This window comes from Carassius auratus, chromosome 1 (assembly GCF_003368295.1).
Source record: "Carassius auratus strain Wakin chromosome 1, ASM336829v1, whole genome shotgun sequence".
NCBI lineage: Eukaryota > Metazoa > Chordata > Actinopteri > Cypriniformes > Cyprinidae > Carassius > Carassius auratus.
The window spans coordinates 31,372,915-31,395,002 of NC_039243.1; the positions used below are offsets into that span (position 1 = coordinate 31,372,915).

Genomic DNA, 22,088 nt, shown 5'->3' on the forward strand with positions numbered 1-22,088 from the left:
TCTCGTCACACCAGGCGTTTAAAAGAGACAGGCGTCTATTTGGGACTCGGCTATTATTTGAAGTTTTACGGTAATTAATTTTTTGCAGACTGACTTGCTAAATCACTGTACTTTGTTGCATTTAAATTGCAAAAACTTTAATTTCCACACACTATAAACAGTGCTCCAGGATTATGACTGTGCTAGAATTAAGTCAGATCGTTCTGAAATTATTATAAAAAGATGCTACTTCAAAAGACCCGATACTCATAAAACCAGAGGCACTTTCAACCTCTGCTTTAGCAGCCAAGCCAAAATAAGCATGCGTGTTTCACAGACATAAGCCATGTTTCCCAGACATGCACCACATACATACACTCATTGCTTGCTGAGTTTGACACAGAGGCAGTAAGACAGAGATCATAGTGTGTACAACAAAAAATAACTTTTATTTGAAAGACATCTTTTAAAAAAAAAATACAAAAGTGTCAGAAGCTGACAAGTGGAAGTGGAAAAAAATGTAAATGGTGATATTAAAGAGGGGATTATGTATCTGGTAGAGCGAGAGAGAGAGAGAGAGCATGAGTGTGAGAGAGGGAGGGAAAGCAGTCATTTTAATAATCTGCACAGCACTCAAAAGAGTTAAGGATTAGGACATACAACTGCTTCAAATGAAAAAAATCTTCAACATGCAGTATCATAGGAATAAGACAAAATAATTCATTAATCTCATTCTAAATACAAATTATTTGGCATAAATGGGACTCGTTTAGTCATTTTTATTCTGGACCGCAGCCATAACACAACTCTAGATAGCCACTATGTTATTTATAGACCACCCATATTCTTGACTAATTTCGTCCCATAATCACACGGCTCAGTGTTTATCCGTGAAGATTTTGGTGAACTAATCTACACAACACATTTTTTTGTGCTAAAACTGGATTTCCTCAACTCTATTGCCACCTTCACTGTCTTTTGCAGATTTTCCTGAGTGACTGCTGAGTTGAGAGAAGATGGCCATGTTGTTTGGTATATAATGCATGCCACATATCATGTGTGTGCAATCAGATATTATAAGTGGTGTTTCATTTTGAGTAGTGGACACAGAACACCAATCAGTCTGATTGGTCTTCTTATGGACATTTTAGTGCTTCAGGAAGGATGGTGATTAGAAAGTTCAATTGGAGTCACTGATTGTTAAAAAGGCAAAAAGCAATCTCCAACTGATTAGTGGCAGAGAGCGAAACAGACCACCTGATTATTATTATTATTATATTTTTTGGGTTGCTGTGCAAGGACACCAGTATATAGTTCTGTTGAATTGATGGAACACTTGTGATACTTATTAAATATGTAGCATGTCAGTAACTCAGATAATGATTGGTTAGAACAGGCAAGCTGGCTCAGTAAGTTACGAGAAGAAGCCAATCAGAGGTTGCAGGAAGAGTCCCAAAGTTCCCAGCACACACACCAGCACAAAGACCCAAAGGAAGATCCGGTCAATCACCATCGCAACATACTTCCAATCATCCTCCACCTAAGAGAGAAGGGGCACACAATAAACAGAGAAAAAGAGGAGAGACGGAAGGTTAACAGATGAAAGAATAGAGAGGTTAGATGTAACAAGGAAAGAAAATGAGAGAAAGAAGGAAAAATTGAACATGTCAGAGCAAGGTAAATTGAGGAGAAAATGGCAACGAGAGGATGAGAATGAGTGAAAAGAAGGCCTGTCCAGAATGCTTTACTCACACTACACGGGGATAAGCTCAGTTAGATTGTGCTACTATAAAACATTTGCTCTCCACATCTTTAGGCACTGGGTGCATTACAATGCTAATGTGATTCAGTAGTGAGGCTCTGAGCCAAGATGAAAGATGAAGTGGTGAGACTTTCCATATCAAAGTGTGATGTCTCCACTGAGGGATCTTAAGCACTTATTGCCAGTGAAGCACTCAGTAAACATTTCCACTGAGAGTCGCCGAGTCGTTTCCATAAACTTATGCTAGATTTCTGTGATGTATAATCTGTCCTTATGAGGGCATTACAACCAAAGCATGATGTTGGAATTTGAGTCATACACTAAGTGGACACCTTCTTCCAATGGGCAATGTGTGTTTTTTTTTTATTGTGAAGACATTTCGACTTGTGAACAGACCAGCGGATCGATCAGTGACAGACAGATTACTTTTCCCAGAGGGAAACAAGGTACAACACATCGACTATTAGAAATCAGACCAGAAATGCATCCCTGAAAAGCCACTAACACACAGTGATACCAGGGACTTCTACCGAGGGGACCCCTTTGCCAGAACACAACGAGACTATTTGTGGAAATACAAATGTATGCTTTAGCACCGGTAGCTCAGGTAGAATAGGGCTGTGATATGTTGAACATTATTATCCCACTTCTGGGACAGGAGTTATGTATTCATGTTTATATATAGTTGCAACACATTGACAACAAGACCAATTCTCACGCCCAATGAATCTAGCAAATATAGAACAGGAATTAATGCGACAGCTCAGAAGCAGGCATCCCACGAGTTGAATGACTTGCACTCCCTCAGGCTGTTACATGCCAAGAGATAGCCTCCACAATTCAGTGAGAGAGACGTTTCTTAGACTGCACGGTACAATGAGCCGGACTAGCAAAACCGACAAAGAGTTGATCCAACAATCGAAAAGGTCTACGACTTATAGTTGAATGGTTAGTGTGATGCACCTCAAAGCTCTCGAGGCAACCCCACGGATTTCCTTATGACATGAAGAAAGTTCTGCTAGACTTTCACAAGTATGAATAATAAAGACTTTTCAACTTTACCATAATGAACTGCAGAAACAATACTGTGCCCACAACACTGACCTCAAAGCCCACAACTCTGGTCAGGGATGCATAACGTCCGCTTTTGGTTGGCTGAGCATAACTGTGCGCAAATAGGAAACACCAAGGCTGTGCTACTAGAGTGTTGATGATGTTAGCATAGCATGTTTTTGACGGTACAGAAAGAAATGCATAAATGAATAGCCTAGGGCCACTGATGTACGGATGCATCTTTTTCTAGAGAAGCACACTGAACTGTTATGGACAAAAACATAGGACACCTGACATTTCCGCATAATACGAAGAGACGTATACTGGAATAAGAGATCTGTGTTCAACCTTGACGATGCCATTCCCTGAAACAGGGTCCTCCCCCGGAAAGGAGGTCCAGCCACTAATGTGACTACTCTCTCATGTGACAGAAAAAGTTCTATTGCATGTGGATTCAAGTTCCAAGAAATAAATAGAATAGAATTTTGGCAGTGTCTTTATCTGGAGAGCACAATTCCTTATAATCAATGTGTTGTACCAAGTATATTGACTGATTGGGAAACACTTACCTCTTTGGCTTTGTTGCGGCTCCTCATGTTCTCAGCAATGTACTTCACACTCTCAATAGCCTGTTTGATCTCCGGTGACACCACAGAGAAAGTCACAACTGTGTTAATAGCCTGTGGGGTCAACTGACGACTCACTTTCCCACAATCCCCCTCGATTGCCTCTTTTATTGGGTGACATGGGCATCCCCCTTTCTTTCCTTCTAATGCTGCTTTCCCCTCTCCAAATTCCAAAGAGTTCATTGCTCCCTGTTGAGATGCACTGCTTTTCATCTTCTTTCCCTCTGCTCCTCGTCCTCCTCCAGTCCCGGACGAGCCCGCGATTTCCCCTCCTCCTTTTCCAGAGGACTCTGATAGATCGATAGGCCGACGCATGAGCATGACACGGGGTAAAGCCCGGAGGAAGACGGTACGGACCCAGCTAGGCATAGTGTGGGTCATAGGGGTGCGATAGTGCACGTTCAATACAAAGACAGTGATGACAATGGAGAGGGTAACGAAAATCATGGTGAAGAGAAGGTACTCGCCTATCAGAGGGATCACGAGTGAGGTGGATGGGATGGTTTCCGTAATGACAAGAAGGAACACAGTAAGAGAAAGGAGCACAGAGATGCACAATGTCACTTTCTCACCACAGTCTGAGGGAAGGTAGAAGACGAGTATTGTCAGAAAGGAGATGAGGAGGCAGGGGATAATAAGGTTGATAGTGTAGAAGAGGGGCAGTCGCCGAATGTAAAAACTGTAGGTTATGTCTGGGTAGATCTCTTCACAGCAGTTGTACTTGATGTCGTGCTTATAACCGGGTGCATCGATGATCTCCCACTCTCCACTTTCCCAGAAGTCTTTAAGGTTTACCTTTGAGCCAATAAGAACCAGGTCAATCTTGGCTTTGTCATAGGTCCAGGAACCAAACTTCATTGAGCAATTCTGATAGTCGAAGGGGAAGTAAGTGATGTCCATAGGGCAGGATGATTTGAAGATTGCAGGAGGGACCCAAGTGATGGTTCCATCATATTTCAAAAGAGCTTTGGTTTTGTCCTCCACCAAGAAGTCCCCAACGGCACTGTGTCAGAAAAAGAACATTTGAATGTTATGACTGCTTATTCAATCATAAATTAGTTCTTAGCTCCAACCATGTTCATTTGGCTTCAAATAAAAAGGACCTTAAAATGTTTCTAAAATTTCTTACATAGAAGACTTGACTCACTTGTTGTAAAGTACAATGTCAGGCCTCCAGATTTTATTTGATGGGACTCTGATGAACTCAATTCCATCAAACTCTGCTGGTAACCACTTCAGCTTATAGTCATTCCATATCTATGACGAATTCACAAAATGTACATTTTTTATTTTATTTTTAAGCCATGATCTAAAGATGAATACACATGCTCTGAGCTTTGGTGCACATACAATTGACACAATATTAATATGGAATTTACACTTTTGTACATAGATCATCTGTGCCATGCCATTGCCTCTAAAAAGAGTGTGTTTTTGTTCATTCTGCTTGAGCGGGTATGTTGTCATTTGAAGTTTGTTATCAAATGTGTATGAGTGTATTTGCAGAGCTGTATGTTTTTGCCCATATGTGTCTCATTTTGTGGTTTGTTGACATGTCAGTGCAGAGATATGTTATTAGGCCTGCTGATCTCTCTGTGTCCAGTGATATGGAGCGTCCTGCTATCAGGCATTGCACAGACTTATTGTACAATACTGCAGGGCTTAACAAAAGCACATACACAGTCTCAAAAAAATCCTACAATATACATTCAAATCTAGACCCCCCCCACCACCACCACCACCACCAATCCTTTCAAAGCACAATCCGGCTAGGGCAACACACTCAGTAACAATCTTACACAATGCAGCGTACATATATCACTCTTAACTATCAACACAAAATGCTGATTTAAACAGTAAATTCAGCAGTAATACTGGGGCATCTTGTACTCGTTATTGTAAAACTGAAATATATAATACATGTATAACAAGAAATTCTCATAGAAACCCTGTCACTATTAAAGCACAACAATTATTTTCAATATAAAATAGTTAATAAAAATATAGCACTTTATATATATATATATATATATATATATATATATATATATATATATATATATATATATATATATATATATATATATATATATATATATTTATATATATCATTGCTGACTGTGTGATAACCACTCACAACAGAAGTTTTTTTATTCTACTGATTTTAAAACAATAAAGTGAAATGTTTGATCTCACAAGACTAAACTCTTTTTGCACATATATTACCATCTTTTTAACCTCTTTCTTTCTTACTCTTTGTTTTTTTGGCGATAACTACTGTGCTACCTTTGAGTTTTCCATTATTTTCATAACTTTTCTTTTCCATGGTGTCCTGTTTCCACCTACTCATCTGCTCCATGTATATATCTACTGTATAGTTCTTCCCCTGCATTACTCAACCCCATCCTTTGCATGTTTATGCTACATACATTTTCTTGTTACGTTCTTACCAACAGCAGTACAACAAGACATAAAGAAGATGAGCTGTTAATGTGTTAACACATTCACAAACCCTACATGCTGCAAACAGACATCACTTACATGTCTCAGCCAGAGATTTGTTTCCATGATCTGATTGACTTCATCCTAGAGAGAGGAAGACACAGGCAGAAGCAAAGACAGATACAATCAGAAAGAAATAAAATCAATACAGTTCTTGTCTAATGGCAAAAGGAGATCTGATAAAAAAGGGGGTTTGGACTACTTTCATCTACTAGCTTCAAATGTGTACTGTATGGCATTCATCACAGTATTAACAGCTCCTGCATATCCACAAGAAAACATCTGAACAAATTATAAAAATAAAAAAAAATTAATTGCTTTTTGCGCAAATTTTCTTTAATCCTGTGAGAGAGTGAGTATAATCTATAATCCAGGATTGTATCCTCTAGAGTGGTGGGTTATGGCTTGTTAATCTCTCAGGTGTCTGTCTCCGGGAAGCAAGACTAAAGGTGTGCTGATAATCTTGGCTGCTTTCCCTGGGCGAAGTGGAAATTTAATCCAGGAGTTTTAAGAGGAGTGCTGATTTGTATGACGCCGGCGAAAGCACAGAGTCTGCTCTACTTCCTGTAACAGTGGGGCGCAGAGGCTTTTAACTCAATTGCTCTCTCTGACCACAGTAAATGAAACAAAAAGCCCTCACAACAACTGAAAACAGCCCAGAATTCCACTTACAGAAAGCCACCTGCGGAGCAAATCCTCCTTTTTTCCATTTTGGAAAAAAGACCGCACACACTATTCCTACATTTATCTTTAAAAAGGGGTCAAATGTTCCAGGCTTACATCTCATCTCAAATGCAATTTATGGACAAAAAAGCAGGTCAAGGTTCTGATACAGTGGACACTGGTTTTCTTACCACTTTAACAAGCTGTGAGATGGAGACCTCAAATTCCACAGTGACGGGGTCAGACACATTTTCCACTGGCCGAATGAACTGATTATACCTCCTGAATAAACGACGAAACAGCCTGTCTTCTCCTTTAGATGAGAGACACTCTGCACAAATAGAGATAAACACACACATAGGAACAGAAGTCTGCTTTAGTATGCAGTGCACTGGGTGTAACCCAGGGATTGACTTCATGTATAATACAGTGGATGGTGAACTGGCACTACAGAGAACGAGACACGTGCAATATAACATTCAGCATTGGCAATGTAATGTGCTATACATTACAGTGTAATTTTTTTATGGTTCTTCTGTAATTCTGTGGTGATGATTATTATTGTATTATTTATTTTCAAGCAGCATTAATATTTTGGTAAATATTTAGGTCATGTAAATTTTAGACTTTCTATCATTAATTATAAAACATTGATTTAGTACAGATTATTTTTTGTACTCATTTTTGTAAGCTTTATATTTATATAGATTGCTTTTGCAAGTATGGGAACATTCCAGAAGTTTCTGGACCATTCTGGTACTTTCTGAAACACACCAGACAGAAATGATCCTTCGTACACTTCTGAGGTTTTAGGATTCTTAGTAGGACTGGATGTTTAAAGATCCCTAATGTTCAGCACAACAATTGAATGGGATGTCATCTTGTGTGGGGTGAAATTTCTCATGGTGCCATCAGTGTGACACATCTTCAGTTGTGTGCCCGACCTCATTGGGTGTTTCGGCCACTTATCACAAGACACCCTCTGCCGGGGTTGGCCCACCACGGGTTGATCAGACCCGGGTGTGTGTCGCACGGTGGTGGCACCATGCGATCATTTGGCAGCCCATGTTGAGTCCCTACGTTTCAGCCACAGCCAGTGACTGCTCCGTTCCGCTACAGTGGCAAGTTCTTTGATTACCATCCGTTGGGACTGCCCTCTGATCCCTACTTCCTTCAAGAGCCTTGTGGTAGAGCTGGCTACAAAACCTCTGCATCCCACCTCCACTGGCCACACCTTCACGTTCCAGCCCCGCCCTTCTGCTTCAGCTGCTAAGTTGGCATATCGCAGCCTCTTCCGCTCAAATGCCTCGTCGATGGCATCCTCCCATGGGACAGTCATTTCAACGATGAAGACACGCCGGCAGGACTTGGACCAAAGGACAAGGTCTGGGCGCAGGTTGGTTGCTGCAATTTCGGTTGGGAAGGTGAGCCTCTGGTTAAGGTCTACCCGCATTTCCCAATCCCGGGCTGCGTTCAGTGGGCCACAGTCTGGGAGTGATGGCTTAGTCCACGGTTTCTCCCCTTCCCGCATGAAGGTTGTTCTCCGCGGGATGGTAGCTTGGGCATTTAGAGGCGCGGCGTTGGTGGTTGCCCTCTTGTTCTCAAGTTCGGCAACCAAACACCTCAGCACTTGGTTATGGCGCCAGGTGTACCTTCCTTGAGTTAGGCTTGTCTTACAACCCACCATGATGTGTTTGAGGGTTGCTGGGGCTGCACCTGCACACAAGGAACAGGCTGGGTCCTCTCCATACCAGAGATGTAGGTTGGTTGGGGAGGGCAGAACGTCGTATGTGGCCCTGATTATGAAACTTAGTCTATTAGCCTCCATACCCCACATCTCATGTGATTTTTCTCCTCTCCACACCATCCCACTTCATCCAACGGCCTTGCTGGGCTTGGGAGACAGCCTTGGCACACCTGGCTGCTTCCTCCTGGTGGCGCACCTCCTCCACCACCATGTGCCGCCGTTCGGTTGGAGTAGCCTTTTGCCATGTGGGTGTTGCTGCTTCCAATCCAAGGCCCCCTCTGCCATGTTGGACCTGTCCCACTATATCCCGGTGTTTGAGGGCAGCCTTTGCCGCCGTAACCGCTGCCGATGGCTTCCACTTCCTCCCCGTTGCTAGGATAGGAGCAGCACCTCTGACGACTGGATCCCGGGATTCTGTGAGAGTCATTTCCAGCCTTGATTTGGCACATTTGTACTCCTCCACCAGGCTTGAGATTGGCAGGGAGAGGGCTCCATTGCCATACAGGCCAATGCTGGTAAGGCATCTCGGCAGTCCCAGCCACTTCCTCACTTGTGCATTCACTAATCTCTCCAGTCTAATGGCATGGGAGAGCGTGACCTCATATATAGAAATTGGCCACATGAGACTGGGCAGCAGCCCAAACTGAAAGCACCACAGCTTCAGCTTCCCTGGGAGAGCAGTGTTGTTGATCTTCTTGGGGCCACTGATTGTATCCTGCCTGAGTTGCTCTATCTGCTTCGAGTCTTTGAGTTCTGCGCTATACCAGCGGCCGAGGCTTTTTATGGGCTTCTCCATAATTGTTGGTATTGGCTCGTTGTTGACCTGGAACCTCTCATTGGTAAGCTGGCCCTTGACAATGGAGATACTGCGGGATTTGCTGGGTTTAATCTCCATTCTTGCCCATTTGATGTTTCCTTTGAGTTTATCCAACAGGCGTTTGGTGCATGCATTTGTTGTTGTTATTGTCGTCATGTCGTCCATGTACGCCCTGATTGGAGGAAGACGCAGCCCACTCTTCAACTGCTCCCCTACTACTACCCATCGGGATGCTCGAATAATGAGCTCCATCGCCATTGTAAATGCCAGTGGAGATATAGTGCAGCCCGCCATTAATACATTTTTGTTAAACTGTTGCTGTTGGCTCAGAATTATGCATGTAGCATGTCATTTTTATGCATGAGAAATAACAGATAAGCATGTATAAGTGTCAACATATATTTTTAGATTTCATGAGAACTGTTTATGATTTACAAAATGTCATGTGAATTTTCGAAGTCAAACTTCATATATATTAAAAATAAAAACCAAACTAAACTTTTATAAAAATGTGTTTAATGGTGCAATAACACATTAAAGGGGGGGTGAAATGCTCGTTTTCAATCAATATCCTGTTAATCTTGAGTACATATAGAGTAGTACTGCATCCTTCATAAATCCAAAAAGTCTTTAGTTTTATTATATTCATAAGAGAAAGATAGTCTGTACCGATTTTTCCCGGAAAAACACGACCGACTGGAGGCGTGACGTGTGGGCGGAGCTAAAGAATCACGAGTGCGAATAGGCTTTTGCGTTGAGAGGATGTGGAAGCTGTGACATTACCGTGAGGGAAAACCCATCATCCAGAACAAACCATGGCTAACAGTCAGATTCAGCCGTTTATTTATGATCCAGAACCAGATCCCGAGGCTGAAACTGAAACAAAGCAGCAGCAGCAACGACTCGCTCCGAGCAGGGCTCGAACCCGGGTCTCTGGCATGGGAGGGGACACACTAACAAGGAGGCAGATATATTTGAAGCAGTTTTACTCACCGCCTGCGCTTCCAACACACGATCGTGACCCTTTTTCGTTGGGATTGCATCATCCTTAAGAAATAAACGATGTGCAAATCCGTCGTCAAACTGGGCCTTGTGAACAAGCATCTTCGAAATGCAGGGAACAAACACAAACACTTGCACAACTCCATTGATGCTCTGTAAAAATAAACTCCATCCACTGGTCCCTTAATGATGTTTTTTTTTTGGTAATCTGTGCAGGGTTTTCTTGCCCTGGCAACCAAAAACACACTTCTTTTGTGACTTTTCGCGCCGCTCTCACTCTGATCAGTGAAGTGTGTTGTGCTCTCAGTGCTGTGCTCTACGGGAGCGCGCTCTTCCGGCAGAAGTGCCTCAGGACCCATATAAGGAAATTCCGCTCCATCTAACGTCACACAGAGCCATACTTGAAAAAAACTTTCCGAAACTTGTGACAAACCGGAAGTAGTATTTTGGGAACAGAAATACTCCTTCAAACGTACAACTTAATTTTTGAAACTTTGTCCATGTTTAGCATGGGAATCCAACTCTTTAACAGTGTAAAAAACTCAGTATGCATGAAATAGCATTTCACCCCCCCCCCCTTAAGAAAGCAATGTATTGTTTTTGTGTTTAGCTGTTTGGTTTTTTAAATACTGTATGTGAGTGTGTTTACTTTTAGTGTGTTTGTTGCTTTTAACACATTCCTGAGGGTCAGAGCCAATTTCCTACCAGACAGTCTAAGTGCACCAAACATAGCTCTCAAGGTTAGAGGTCATCATCAACTATCACCAAAGAGACCAGGTGTAGTCAAGTGGAAAATATGGAGCTAGACAAGTCTGAAGGAACAATACAGAACACTGGAAAAGCCAAGAGCAGGTTGGGGCAAATTTAAATGAAATTAGTTTTTCTTAAAATGGGATGTACAATTTTACTCCACAGGACTACTAGTTAGTTTGTAACTTTGAAATTAACTTGTCTGCACCAGTTTCTCTTAAGACAAGTCTGGTTGAAAGTGTAGTCACATATGATCTTTGACTTTACTGAAGCAAAATGTACAAACAGAAGCAACGTAAGTTACATCATTTGCTCACTAATGTTTGCTCTACAGTGAATGGGTGCCATCAAAATGAGAGTCCAAGCAGCTGATAAAAACATCACTTGTAATCCACAAGTAATCCACAGCACTCCAGTGCATCAGTTAATGTCTTGTGAAGAGAAAATTTTGTAAAAAAACTAACAAATCCAGCATAAAGGCATTTTAACTTTCTCCAGTGAACAAATACATTACCTGTTGTCCTTACACATCAAATTACACCAACGTATTTGTTTAAAACTGCTTTTGCTCGTAAACTGTGCTTGATCTGTGCATATTTTTCTCCTGATTCAAAAGTGATTAATTTTGAAGAATGCAGTATTGTGAAAAATATGCAAACTTTGATATTATACAATATTACTTTATACAAAAACTCAGCTTTATGGACTGGAGTGGATTATTGTGATGTTTTTATCAGCGGTTTAAACTTTCATTCTGACGGCACCCATTCACTGCAGAGGATCCACTGGTGAGCAAGTACAATGCTACATTTCTCCAAATCTGATGAAGAAACAAAGTCATCTACATCTTGGGTGGCCTGAAGGTAAATACATGTTTTGGTGAACAATTCCTTTAAGATTTATTTAAGAATTTTTAGTTTTATGCTATCCTGTAGCTGTCATGTAAAAAACACAGACAAACAGTAAAAACAGTATACTAAATAGTATTATATGTGGTTTAAAGAAATAATATAATGATAATCAAATGGCATTATGCTCAGTATCAGCTTCGGTCATACAACTGCAACATAAATGGACTTCAGTTTTTGTGAACAGTTATTTGCAGTTATGACCTCTGTAAACTTCTAGCAAAAATTGAATAGGACTGAATGCAGCGAGTCTTATATAAAAGTCGGTTTCCAGAAACTTTAAACACCCATACACACTCAAACACTGAGAGTTCAGTGCTGCTGTCTCATGCATGCAATCTTCTTCTTTTACTTTTCTCTTCTAATTGCTTCAACTAGTTAACTCTCCAATGGCCCTTCTGTTAATGGGGTTAGCCAAGGGTTGCAAGCCCCTCCTTCCATTAATTAAACAGACTTAACCCTCATTCAAATTCATAAGATAGAAAGTGGAGAGTTGAAGTTAAGAGTTAGCTTTCTGAACTCCATCAAGCTTAAGATAAATTAAAGTAGAACAGTTTCCACATGGACCACAAAGTCTCTCAAAGTTGAACTCTTAAACAGACCCCTGTGGTAAACTTAAAAGGATAGTCCACACATAAATGAAACGTGTCTTGATTTACTCATTATTTGTAATTTCTTCAGAAGAACACAAAAGAGAAGGTATTTTGAAAAATGCTTGTAATCTAATTTATTGCTATTGACTTCCACATATGGTCAATATAAATATTTTTCTAATATACACAAAAAAGGTTTTTTTGTATATGTGTCCAGTGTGCTTGGTGAATTTGGAAGACTATGAATAGTTAGTTAAATTGGCAAAACAGGAAAATATTTTCCAATTGATAATATGTTGGATTAACACTGTCAGTTAAAATAAAAATTAAAAAATAGGATGACTATTGTATGTCCAAGATACTATTTACAAAATCTGGCAATTAGATCAAATGTATTCCATTTCAAGACCCAATTCGCAATAAAGCACAAGAATGGAGCAGAGATGACATATATTACCATAATTGCAAGAGAGCTGTCCGTGGCCACAATGAGGATGGAGGCTGTTCAAAAATAGAAGCGGTACTTACTTTAAATTACAGTTCCTAACAGTTAAGCCCAACAAATTTGACTTGGTCCATTGGATTCTGCACTGAAGGCCATTAAAAATGCAATTACAAAAAAAAAAAAAAAAAAAAAACACGAGTGACTGTGGAATTTATTCCCTCTTTACCGAAATTAGTTTCTTAGAAAAAAAAAAAAGAGTACCTGAGATTGTGCACGTGTTTCACTTTCACAGAGGCATGTTTTTTCTTTTTTGGTAAATTTGTATTCAGTGCGCAAATCATTAGTGATGTAAAAATTATTCACAATATGTGCACAATGATTTATATATATATATATATATATATATATATATATATATATATATATATATATGAAATACAGGCACTCAGACTATTGTTTTGATAGCATCTCTATCTTAAAATTCAGTAGCAAAATGGTTTTAGTAAAATATGTTGCACACACACTGGTGTTTATTAGCATAATTAAAAAAAATAATAAATAAAATAGTTAATAAAAAAGTGTTTCCAGTGTGGGAAACATACATTAGTTTATAACTGTTTGATCAAACTTATGGTTGATTTATAAATGTCGATATATATTAATAAATATTCATATGTATATTCATAACTATATTTCCTGACCTTATATTATCCAAAGTACATTAATATTTCAATAAAAGGCTTTGCTGTAAATGAGAGAAACACACAAGTAGCAACAACGGTGATGAAGAAGGTTCAATCAGTTGAAAAGACTAAAGAATCCTCTTTGATAATATAAAGCTATGTGCAAGTCACTTGTGAACTGCTGCTGAGCACATATGCCCTCATGCAGAAGTAATGAGAGAAAGAGAGAGAGAGAGAGAGAGAGAGAGAGAGAGAGAGCGAGCATGAAACACTCTTCTCTGTTCTTTCTCTCAGAGTGAATGGGACACTAAGTGTGTTTCTCTGTCGGTGGAGAAAAATCATTACAGATATAATCTGACAGGTGAGCTGTTCTTGTTGCCCAGGGACTTGAGCCTGCAGCAGCACACACACACACGCCTGTTCCCCGCTGCAGGCTGTGTGTGTGTGTGTGTGTGTGTGTGTGTGTGTGTGTGTGTGTGTGTGTGTGTGTGTGTTTGTGTGTGTGTGTGTGTGTGTGTGTGTGAGAAGCTGTCAGGACATGCGTCACTGTCTGTGTATGTGGTGCATATGTGTGCCCTCGCTATCTGGAACAAAGAGTATGGCGTACAAATGTGTCTGTGTGAGCTTGTGACTAATTCTGAACACAGGAAGAATGACACTAAGCCACCTGGAAATCATATTTCCAGCACTGTCATCCATTCTTTTAGAAGCAAGCTTCTCTGATGGTCTTAAAAAACTTAAAACTTAGGGTGATCATCTTCTATCATAACTTCTTGTTCTATCAGTTCATCCTAGAAATGAATTGGAGCATTACCTCACATCTCACTGAAACGTATCAAATTGTGCAACCGCAGGGTTCTCCAAGACCTTTGACATCATCTATATACAGTAAACCTGCCTTGGGAAGACAGAAGAAACAGAGGTGGCAAAACTGGGATGAGAAAGAAAGAAAAAGAATGGGAAACTATTTAAAATGTCTTTACACCCATTCTTAAGGTGAGGAGAATTATTTTCACTTTTTGTTTTACTTTCTTTTGCTTTCTTTCCTTTGGAGCAGAGGGGTTTACCTCCAACAACCGCTCTCTCTCTCTGCTGGAACCTCATTGATTTCTCTCCTCAGCACCAAAACACAGATGTGAAGCTATTGAACAAGAGAGCTTGAGTGGATAAAAGAGCAGTCCTCCCCAGAGGATGTTCCTTCCCAGAGATCTAACAGTGGAAATATGTGTAAAACACTTTTTACACACACACACACACACACACACACACACACACACACACACACAAACACACACACAAACACACACACACACACACACACACATATTCTCCTGCATATTACATTGTCACACCAGGTGTGATCAAGCATGTCAACAAAATGTACAAACTGCAATACATATTTATAGTATATTTCTCTTATTTACTATTCATATATTACTATATTTTATAATATACTATATACTATAAATATATATATATATATATATATATATATATATATATATATATAATATATATACTTTCATACTATAAGTTATTTTTGCATGAAGTGATAAAAACAATAATATAAATCCATGTTTAATATATCTCATGATTCATATTTGTGATTTTATTTATGCCTACACTAAATGAATATGGATCACAAAAGAGGCGAGGCACTAAGTACCTCTAAAATGTGTACCTTTTATTCAGGCAGATTTAAATAAAAAAGATGCAATAAAAAAGATGCAAGAATAAAATATATGCAATACTTTGCTTCAGGTATTATTGATGCATGTCTATCGTGACGACTCTCTGAAGATTTAAGCATGGTAATGGATATGGCGATGTTAATGTATTTGGTCTTGCCGGAATAGATCTGCTACGCTGCTGCTGCTGTTGGTTATTGCTGTTGTTGTAGAGTACAGGAACTTGCTACTGACAGTACATATGCCAATACAGTGCTGTGATTATTTAAGAAATACTGCTGCTGCACAAATAGCATATAAAATAGCCCATAGCAGATCTATACAGGTGGAGCTGGGGAAGGTGGAGGGTTTCAGAGGAACTCTGAAAGCGTGCTGTGAACTGCTCTAGTGCATACTAACCAACCATTTAAATGTACAGCAGTAGACTCATTGGCTGTGAATACAACATGAACCAATCAGCTTGTGCCAAGTATAACAATGTGAATATCATCAGTTTGCATTAACGACTCATCAGCCTGCGCCATCTAGAGATCCGTGACAGGACTTGGCATTTGCTGTGGTTTACATTACATTACATACATCAGGCCATTGTACTAGCCTCCATTAATTAAAACTGTGGTTCTCAAGACCCAACTTAAAATTATTTAAAATAAGACAAAAGTTTTAAATTAAGCTAAAAAAATAACTTTTTAACAAACTTTTTTATTTTTCTTTGAAGAAACATAGTTCCCAATGTCTTGCAAAACATTTACATTAATTAATACTAACTTAATAAAATTGAATTACTTTTTGAGTACTTTTTTTTAAATTAATATTCTTTTTTTTTTTTATGTGTATCAGATAAAATATGTATCAGGTAAAAATGGTGAATAAATGTTTTTTATGTTTTTGTTTTTTGTTTTTTAACTGTTAACCCTTATCCATTAAAACACAAACAACAGGAATACTCTCTGAATCAAAAGTGTTGAGAATCACTGAATTGAAAGGTATTCGTTAATTGGGCATTTTAATGGGAATTTCTTTGGTTGTCCTACATTTAAAATAAAACAATTATTCTACGTTCACAAAAATATTAGAGCGAGAAAGAGAGAAAGAGAGAGAGAGAGCATGCTTAATTATAAAAAAAAATTGTATGTGTGATTTAAAAAAAGTTTAAAAGTTTGTTTCACAAACTTTCTTTCTCTATCTACGTATGTTATGTCTCTTCCCTCCTCCTTGTGATCAGTTCAGCATGCAAAGAACGCTTGCAGTGAGAATGACGTGCAGCTGAAGCTGAACACAGGCTCAGACAGCTCCTCTTTTCCAAGCTCAGAAGAGTATAAGGAATTTAGCAATGTGAAAACTCGACAGGATGCGAGCGGTGTTTGCCTCTTTCTATGTTTGTCCCCTAAATGTGTGTGACTCACTCTTGGCAGAGAAAAAAAGTGAAGCCTCGTGTTTCTTATTTAGATACAGATTTACTTGCTAAACCAAACAAGAAGAGGAAGAACTTAAAGCAGACACTTAATCCATCGTGTAGTTGTTGCTAACTTCACGTAAAAAGCTGTGTGTGAGTCGAGAATAATTTAAATATTCTATTGCTCTGACGCACATGCGGATGTTGACGAAAGTGGAAAACGAAGCGAATAACCTGCATTGCATTGTACAATGCCACTGGGCTCACCTACCGGTTTCTTTCTGCCGGTGAAAGGCTTTAAAGCGATTAAACTAAACTGTGCTACCGTGCTATAAATATAGCAACAATTGTGCTATAAAATAGCCGTCGGATTTCGCGCTGGTAGCGTCTCCAGAGCGAGACGAACATGCGCCCGACACTCCGCGTTCCGCGCGCACACCAGCAGCGTGAAGAATGGCTAAGCTATAGCCTACTAAAACGTAATGCTTTGTTTGCAAAAAATGTTATTATGACTATTATCAAAACAAAACCACTAACCTATAGACAGATACGAAGTCAATACCACAGTATACAAACAGACTAATCAACCATTTAAATTCACAAACCCAAGACAATCAACTTGAGCTAATGTTTTTTTTATTTTATTTTTTTTGCATTACAAATGCGATGTGATCATTTGCCCAAAAACTAAGACATGAATTATTCACCACCATGAGGTTCAAACTTACTTTCTTAAGTGGAACACAAAGAAGTGCGGTTGGCAGAATATTCGTGACTGACAACAATCAGTTGTCATTCATTTTTTACCCCTACGATGCAGTAAATAGTGACTGAGGCTGTCATTCTGCCTAATAAATCTTTGTTTTCACAGAAGAAAGTAAGTCAAGTCTTGAAAAATGTAAGGTGAATGATGACAATTTGGGCGAACTATTGCTTTCAAACACATGATAGCTGAGAAAATGTCCTTTAATAAGGAAAGTAGTCCACAGGTAGGACAGTGATGTCCATTAGTTCACGACTGAATATTGTATGAGCTTTTTATAGGCTACTTTTTTTCGCTTCATCTCAATAATACCATTTAGGTGAATGGACATAAGTGACGTAGATAAAGTAATATATCTATTTTTTTCAAAGTTAATGCATGCATAAAATGTATTAATATCTTGAATACGGCGGAACTTACCTTGCGTTATCAGGACAGTTAAAAGAAAAAACAAAGTGATTCTCGACGCAGAATTCATCGAGCGTCGCAGGTGGGGAGCGTGTCTCCCTTTCCAAAACAAAGCAACAAATTCGCAAAAGAAGGAGCAAACTGTAGAAAGGATGTTAGTGGATCCCGGTTGCGTGGCTGGGTTGAGTTGTGCTTTCCGCGAGCAGAAGAAGCGCGTGAGATGGATTTGGTTTCGTCCCTCCCCCTGGGCACGTGCATCCGTCCCCACGCGTGTCTCCAAGAAAGAGTCATTAATAAGACGCACAATTGCAAGTTCTTTTATACCGCATTTTAAATAGTTGTTTGTACGAATATGACAATTCTGTCATCGCTTACTCAATTTGACGTCGTTCACGTTCTGCAAGACTGAGAACACAAACGCATTTTAAATGTTGGGCTGCATTTAAATGAATGGTCACTTGAGATACAAATCCTCAAAAAGTTTGCAAACTCACTATAAATGCTGATAGTCAAAGTACACTTGCTGTTTTCTAAAGCCATACCATATAGCGTTGTGTGATGAAAAGTCTGAGAGTGAAGTCTATTTCGTGAATGAATCATTTAGATCCAGTTCTGAATCATTTAAATCATTGATAAGATCGACTCTAAACCGTTCCTTCAACTGGTTCGCCCAAAAATGAGAAGTCACTCGTTTTCTCATCAATGCACCAACATTTTCAATTAATAAAAGTTGCATTTCAGCTATTGTGATTCCAGAAGACCACTTTTTCGAGGCTTAACATTTCCAGCTTTTATGTAAATGCATGTAAAAAGTCGTTTAAGTATATTCAATGTTTCACATTCTGTGTTCCCCAAAGGAAAATAGGTTTAGAAATTGAGTGCAATGATGACAGAATGACCTTTATAGGTATAGATCACCCAAAAATGGAAAATATGATTATTAATTCACCCTCATGTCATTAGAAACCTGTAGGACCGATTTTCTTCTGTGAACCCCCCATAAATGGAAACATTTTGCTTACCAAACTGTTTCCATTGTATATATCAAAAAATATAATGGAAGGGAATAAAAATGTCTTTATTTGTGTTCCAGAAACAACAGAAAGTTATACAGAGTGAGTATTAGTAAATTATGATAATTCTTGGTTAGACTTTGCCTTAAAGGTTGTTTCACTCAATTGTTTGTGAATCCAAAGCTGTTTGTGAAGCAAAAACAAGTTTTTTTTTGCATTTAATGCAAATGTCACTGGAATTAATTACTATTTCTTTAAAAACATCATCTTCCCTTTGTCCCTTTATCGCAATAGAAAACTTACAACATATTTTCATATCACCCTAGGAACCACAGAAAATCAGACAGAAATGTATCTGTGTATCTACTATTAATTGCACATCGAAGAGGCTTTCTAAGGTGCATAAAGTTTTGTTTCAAGTTTTAAAAGCAGTTCCAGGTTACAGCAGGTGACTAAGTGCCGCTGGAAAAGCCTCAGGAATATTGATTACATTTAGCTTCCCATTATAAATGCCTGGCCTTTGACATAAAAAAAAAACAGAGTATTTATGAAAATTTAGTTTAAATCTCACTTTATTGATATAGCGCGAACACAAAGACATCAGATGAATTAAAAGATGACAGGCTATCATTTATGTAAATCCATGTTTAACATTTAAATGTAAACACGCATGTTTATGCCAGAGGGACACGCATGGCTCAGCATGCAGCTGTTGATGTGTTATTGTTGTTTTCCCATCAAACGGCTGTGTTTATCTGTGTATTTGTGAAAGGGACATTTTGATGTTTCAACACATGTGCATGAGCAAACAGACCATAAAACCTACCGGCATCCATGTGCAAATGCATACACACAGAGAGAGGAATACACATTTTAAATTTAAAGTCTAAAGTGGATAATGGCAGGATGAACAAAAATATAATGTTTATGTCGTCTGTCAAAGTGCTAATAGCAGTGTACCTTCTCACAAATAAAATATGATCATGTCTAAATCTTGTTAAATGAAACAGCAGTCTACATTGATGGAGATTTCATTGTATGGATTATCCTTTCTCTGTGAATGTGTTTCAGATTCAAACTTCTCAAGAAATCACCCAGAAATTAATATTTGCTGAAAATTTACTCATCCTCTGGCCTTTCATGAAGTCAAAGAGTTTGTTTGATTTGGAGAAATGTAGCATTCAATCACTTGCTCATCAATGGATGCTCTGAAGAGAATGGGTGCCGTCAGAGTCCAGAATCCAAACAGCTGATAAAAACATCACAATAATCCACAAGTAATCCACACCAACTCCAGTCCAACAGTTAATGACTTGTGACATGAGAAGTTATGGTTACAAATAGACGATTTTAACTTTAAACCACTGCTTCTGCTAAAAAAGTCCTTCATATGAGTACATTTTCAGCAGATTTGAATCGTACTATTCCTTTAATAAGTGTAATAACAGGATTTACATTGCTGAACATTAACCATCATAGATATGTACGCATAAAATAAAATAAAGGTAGTTATTTATAGCATGTCCCAATCCTTTTCATTTGGCTTTGCATATCTTGTCAGTGTAGCTTTTCACAAGTACTGGGACTTTGTAGGTGTCAGATCTTCAATGAAAATTTTCTTGGAAATAGATCTTCCTATCTGAGTATAGCTTGGACACCAGGTCTCTCTCTCTCTCTCTCTCTCTCTCTCTCTCTCAGAGTGTGTGTACACTAGAGGGAGCAGGTGCAGCAATTTGGAGGCCTGTATCAGTCTTTACACAATTGTTTGTTAAATCATGTGTTTTTGTCTTTTCCCTCATGCACTTATTTTCATTTCAATTTAGATTTAGTTTGGGTAATTATTTCAGCAAAATATGTGTATAAGTAGTACACTTAAAATTTATTTTTTTATTTTTTTAAATACCCCATCCCCGTTACTCAGTCATAACAGTATTTTACAAAACCTTTTGTAATTATATTGTGATTTAATTTAATCATCCGTTACGTAGTAGTCTGCGGTACAAACATAACACATTAATTTAGATACATACTGCATATTTGGTTAAATAGCAACTACAACCGCAGAAAAAAATGGTCTGTGGCTTTAAAATGGAAAATAGGAGAGAAAATGTGTGTGTTGGTAAGGGATCACTGTGTACGCATGCAGAATTTTCGGTATTGTTTCCTATACTTTGGGAGAATCATATCATTTAATGGCTACAGCACTGGCGCTGTCCATGGTGCTAAAACATTGATTTGTGGTCAAAGCGGTGTCTATGAAGCTTTCCCTGTTTTTGAAGAAGCATTTATGTGTCTGTTAATATAAACTGACTAGTACTTTGGGGTTGGCGTGTTGATGCTTTAAGCTTTCTGCCTTTAATTAGACAAGAAAGTGACACCAACCAGCATCCCTAGGAGCTCTGCAGCTCTAACGTCACAGTACTGACAACACAAATCTAATCGCATTATGCAAAAGCACTATATAGTTTATCAAGATTATAGTTTAACAGTTTTGTTATTGCTAAAGGGATGGTGCACTCAAAATGATGTCTGAATCTTCAATTTTGGGTGGATTATCTCCTTAACTAAAAATTAAAAATAATTTCCATTTATTGAAATAAAGCTGAAATAAAATACAAATTAAATTAAAAACTTAAAAAAAAAAAATTATATATATATTTTAAAAAATGTTGCTTTTGCAACTAACCAATATTAGTACTAAAATTACTAAAATTGAAACTGAACTAAAAATGAATTAAAGCTAAAAAGAAAGATTCAAATAGTAATAATAACAACCAAGACAAAAGCACATAAAATGACATAATTGTGAACTTAAATTTAAAGGGGACATATCACACACAGTTTCACCCAATCTCATGTTTATTATAGAAGTATAGCATTTTAATAGCTCCAAAGAGTCTTTAGTTTTATCATATTAATTAAAGAAAAATACAGCTTTCTAAATCTCTCCAAAAAACAGCTGAGTCCTGGAGGCGCGCTGTGGGCGGAGCTAAAGAGTGATGAGAACTTGCCAGATTCCCAACTAAACACAGACATTTTGATGCCGTTTCACTTACTGTCTGCAGTTCTGAATCATGACCGGGATCTTTTATAGCTGGGACGGCTTCATCTTTCAGTATCAAACATTGTGCAAATCCAGCGCCGAACTGGGCATTGTTTATAAAACGTTCATCAACAAACACATTTGCAAAATGTTTAGCATTCTTTCACAGCGTAAATACAGTAACTCAACATAGCATTAGACATCACCTTTAAATAAAAAATGTATGTATATATATATATATTAGGAT

At 38.5% G+C, this 22,088-nt stretch overlaps 1 protein-coding gene across 1 annotated transcript; it reads right to left on the reverse strand.

The window, feature by feature from the left end:
* Positions 1-431: 431 nt before the first annotated feature.
* On the reverse strand, positions 432-18,052 carry LOC113107475 (neuronal acetylcholine receptor subunit alpha-3-like). Its single transcript, XM_026270028.1, has 6 exons — positions 17,798-18,052; positions 6,777-6,916; positions 5,962-6,006; positions 4,568-4,677; positions 3,364-4,423; positions 432-1,519 (listed from the first exon to the last, which is right to left on the reverse strand). The coding sequence occupies exons 1-6, from the start codon at positions 17,853-17,855 to the stop codon at positions 1,394-1,396; spliced, it is 1,539 nt and encodes a 512-aa protein (XP_026125813.1). The 5' UTR covers positions 17,856-18,052; the 3' UTR covers positions 432-1,393.
* Positions 18,053-22,088: the final 4,036 nt, after the last annotated feature.